The sequence below is a fragment of the Vicia villosa genome, unplaced genomic scaffold, assembly GCF_029867415.1.
Source record: "Vicia villosa cultivar HV-30 ecotype Madison, WI unplaced genomic scaffold, Vvil1.0 ctg.001170F_1_1_1, whole genome shotgun sequence".
In the NCBI taxonomy this organism is placed as follows: domain Eukaryota; kingdom Viridiplantae; phylum Streptophyta; class Magnoliopsida; order Fabales; family Fabaceae; genus Vicia; species Vicia villosa.
Window position 1 is genome coordinate 61,768 of NW_026705514.1, and position 4,498 is coordinate 66,265.

A 4,498-nucleotide genomic window follows, 5' to 3' on the forward strand; every position below is an offset into this window, starting at 1 on the left:
ATTAATAACCAAATTGTACTGCAGTGTAAAACATGAAGCTAATTTATATCAATTCTGCATATTTTGTGTTGTATTTGTATCAATTCTGCATATTTTGTGTTGTATTTGTATAACATTCTGCATTGACCAATGTACGAATTATGTTACTACAATATAAGTAGAAGGACCTGGTTGTTACAAATTTAAAACAAATAGTCTTGTTTTGTTACAATCTTAAATATAATTTACAGGTTTTGTTTATATATTTGGTACCTCAAAAAATAACCTAAAGAAGAACTTAATAGATTGAAACAACCATGTCTTCAAAATACATTGATATAGTACATTGATATAGTACTCAAAATACAAAGGCAGAATCAGATATGTTTTAGATCCATATTAGGACCTAACTCCAAAATAAGAACCATATATTCAAAATTAAAGGTCTAGCATGAGTACAGCAAGATTACAGCAGTACATCAACATCAGATCCAAAATACAAAGTAACAATCCAACAAGATTACATCAGTACAGCATGCAAAAAAACACAAAATAAACAAAATGCAGTAAAACCAATCCAACAGAATGCAGTATCATCTATTTTCCCTTTCTCTTTATGGCCAGCTTTGGTCTCTGGCTTGTTGGTGGCTGAAATGCAGCAGTTGATCCTTGTCTTGCCCTTCTCATTGCAAGCAACTGAGCAATTGTGATGGTTTGTCGTGTCTGGACTCTTGTTGTTGGGGCTTCACCAACTTGGGGCTGGCTTAGAGATGACTGTCTTGTTTGCATTCTTTGGATTGGTTGAGATTGGACAGTCTGTGATATTGGTTGAGATTGGACAGTCTGTGATTCCACATTGGTTGCAGTTTGTGATTCAACATTAGTGGCAGTTTGGGATTCCACATTCGGGACAGTTTGGGATTGCCTTGGAGCAGCTGGACAAGATGCTTTGTTGTGTCCAGACATACCACATACTCTGCACTTGTTTGGCAGCCCCTTTCTTGAAACATGTGTTGCATCATTCCTCTTTTCATCAGCATCCTTGTTTCTCCTTCTTTTTGGCCTACCTGGTGCTCTTCTGGTTGGTGGTGGAAGTATATCAGGATATGGTGTCAACTCCCATAAGTTTTCCCCATTTGTTGGATAAATCAATGGTTGGTAGCAAGCCTGGTAAGTATCCTTCCTATAGTAAGAGGGAATGTAGTCAGTTGGGCTTTCGGATCTACTTTGGATGCAACTAATTGCATGATAGCAAGGAATGCCAGTGAGCATCCAACTCCTACAAGAGCACTCAAACTTCTTTAGATCAACTGTGTATTTCTCTCCAGTCATATTTGTATGCCTCACTTCATAAATCATGTCACCTGACAACCTATACAACAAATTACTCATATCAGCTTAAATAAATCATCAACATATATTTAGTAAAGGGTAAAAATTACCTTGCTATAAAGAACCTTGATATTTCTTGTCTTCTTTCAAGTCCCTTCTTAATTCTTGGTAATACAGATTCACTGTAATCCTCTATCTTTGCCCGGTTAGTTGCCCATCTATCCATTAGGTACCCTCTGATTTCCTCTAACATTGTTACAATAGGCTTTTGTCTTGCACCCAATATAACACTATTAAAGGTCTCAGACATATTGTTGACTAACACATCACTTTTGGTTCTATACTTAAACATGGACTTACTCCAAAATCTTGGGGGGACCTTCAACAAATGTTTGTAGGCCTCCTCATTAACCTTCCTCATTTCCCTCATTTCCCTTTCCCAAGCTTGGGGGTATGTTGCCTTGGCTGCCCTCCACATGATTTCCTTCAATTGCTTTCCTGGAAACTTCTTTCTAAAGTTACTATACAAATGTCTTACACAAAATCTCTGGTCAACGCCAGGTAACAACTCCTCTAGTGCAGGTAACAGCCCCTGTTAATTAAATGCAATTGGAAAGCAGATAAAAAACATCAAAAAACTAACACATTTGTTACATTTTAAAAAGCAGAGGGACCTATATGTGACAACTTAAAAACATTAAGGACTTGATATTCTTGCAGATCTGAATGTTTTTAAAAAGCAGAGGGACCTATATGTGAATAAAAAACAGATCTGAAATGAATGTGATATTCTTAAAAACATTAAGGACTTGATATTCTTGCATATCTGAATGTTTTTAAAAAGCAGATGGACCTATATGTGAATAAAAACAGATCTGAATGTGATATTCTTAAAAACATTAAGGACTTTATTAAAAAAACATTTACCTTCTGCTGATCTGAAATGAATGTGATATTCTTGCAGATTTCTGGACCCCCCAAGTCTTGGACAAGTAGTTCAAAGAACCATGCCCAAGAGTCTTTAGTCTCGGCTTCAACAACAGCCACTGCAATGGGCAACATTTGATCATTGGGGTCTCTACCAACTGCTGCAAGTATCTGACCTCCATAATTACCCTTTAGAAAACATCCATCAACTCCAATTATTGGTCTACAAATACGAAAACTTTTCTTGCAAGCATCCAGACACATGTACAACCTATGAAAGCTTGGAAGTAGTGGTCTGCTAACATGCTCTTCAGGTTGATGTTCAGTTGCTTGTACATTCAATTTGATGGTGCTGTTTGGGTTAGACTTTAACAACTCATGTGTGTAGTCATATAGTCTTCTATATTGCTCTTTGAATGAACCTTCAACAATGTTGAGTGCTGCCTTCCTTGCTCTATAAGCCTTCATCCTATTCATACCAGCATTCCATTTCTCATGCACTTTCTCACATATAGCAGTTAACTTCACATGAGGGTTAATTCTAACAGTTGAGTATAACTTCTTTCCAAGCCAGTTGGTGTTAAACATCCTTACATTGAACTCTCTATTACAAGTGTGTTTGTCATTTAATGTTCTCAATTGCCATGTATCCTCATTAGACAATTTAGAACACAAAGCAACCCAACCACATCCTTCCTTGCAGCCCACTCTTACCCTTGTTTTGTCATTCTTGACAAACCTTAAATCCCTACCATTGTGGACAGCATAACTTGCAACAGCTTCTTTAAACTCCTCCTTTGTTGAAAATAATGTTCCTAAGACCCACTTATAGTCATTAAAATTCTTAGGTGCAACAAATGATGGATGCTTAGCCTTCTCACCCTCATCTGAATAATCACTACTCATTTCATCTTGACTTTCTAGCTCTTCAGTTACATAGTCAGAATCTGACAAACCATTACACGACCTCTTACCTGTACTCCTTTCCCTAACTCCAAATTCAAGAACATCCTCATCACTCGGTGGTTCAACATCTACTTCCCTTGAACCAAGTTCAGACACTTTTTTTTTCTTTGGTCTTCCCTTATGTTTCTTGGAACTACCTGCTCTCTTACTGGTCTTGGGTCTCCCACCCTTCCTCTTTCTACTTACAGGTGTTTCATCTACTAGTATTTCATCTACAGGTTGAACACATTCTTCTACCAATACTTCATCAAATCCATCATTTAGGACCTCATCATCTGAGTCATCAAACCTGTGCCCCAATGCACTATCATCACTGTCAGGTTGGTTATCAGTTTGGATTTCAGGTTGCACATCAACTTGTGGATCACCTTGGGCATCATGTTGGTCATCATTTTGGGCCTCAGGTTGGTCATCATTTTGGGCCTCAGGTTGGGTTTCAGTTTGGTTGTCATTTTGAGCCTCAGGTTGGGTTTCAGTTTGGTTGTCATTTTGGGCCTCAGGTTGGGTTTCAGTTTGGGCCTCAAATTGGGCCTCAGTTTGGGCCTCAAATTGGGCCTCAGTTTGGTCTTCCTCAGGGGTCACTATTATTTCAGGTTGAGATATAGGGTGGACAATGTATATTTTTACCTTCCCATTAGTCTTGGACCAATTAAGTGCTTCTATTGCACCAAAGTCATCTTCTAACGGCTTCAATGTTCCAGCAAAGTCATACCACATCTCCAAGACCCCTTCGTACTTCATCTCTTTCACAACCCCTAAGATCTCAAAGTAACTCCATCTATCACCATCACACGTCCAGTTAGTCAGTTCCCCTCCTTCATATTTGTCACCATCAAAATACCCCCCATGGTGAAAATCAACATTAAACCCATCCATTACCTGTTAACAGTATGAAATTCCAGACCCAACAATCAAATAAACAACAAACCCTAACATCAACACATCAAGCTACTATCAACATAACATTACACCTAAACATACAACCAAACACACAAAATAAAAACTGGAAATGCAGCTTTCTTACCTAGGTCAGCTTCGTTTGCTCACACAAGTTATGATTCTCCAGTCGCTTCGTGTTCGTCTCCAAGCCGCTTCGTGTTCGTCTCCAAGCCGCTTCGTGTTCGTCTCCAGTGGCTTGTCGTCTTCGTCTTCAAGCTCTGGGTTCAGTCACACGACTTGAAATTAGGTTTAATCTGAAAATTAGGGATAATCCTATTTTGGCATGTGACAAATAACTAGTTCACCAGAGTTAAATGACACATCAGCAATGGTTACTGCCACCTAAGCGTTTTTG

The 4,498-nt window shown here is 38.6% G+C and overlaps 1 protein-coding gene across 1 annotated transcript; it reads right to left on the bottom strand.

Moving 5' to 3' along the window:
• Positions 1 to 480: 480 nt before the first annotated feature.
• Positions 481 to 4,080, bottom strand: LOC131633723 (uncharacterized). Its single transcript, XM_058904410.1, has 3 exons — positions 2,239 to 4,080; positions 1,422 to 1,903; positions 481 to 1,351 (listed from the first exon to the last, which is right to left on the bottom strand). The coding sequence occupies exons 1-3, from the start codon at positions 4,078 to 4,080 to the stop codon at positions 577 to 579; spliced, it is 3,099 nt and encodes a 1,032-aa protein (XP_058760393.1). The 3' UTR covers positions 481 to 576.
• Positions 4,081 to 4,498: the final 418 nt, after the last annotated feature.

Bases quoted from the DNA above. Each gene is read 5' to 3' on its own strand.
- LOC131633723 (XM_058904410.1), bottom strand. From the start codon at position 4,080: ATGGATGGGTTTAATGTTGATTTTCACCATGGGGGGTATTTTGATGGT. The intron at 1,904-2,238 runs GTAAATGTTTTT...TTTAATTAACAG, and splicing joins TCATTTCAGATCAGCAGAAG to GGGCTGTTACCTGCACTAGA. The intron at 1,352-1,421 runs GTAATTTTTACC...TTTGTTGTATAG, and splicing joins TCAAGGTTCTTTATAGCAAG to GTTGTCAGGTGACATGATTT.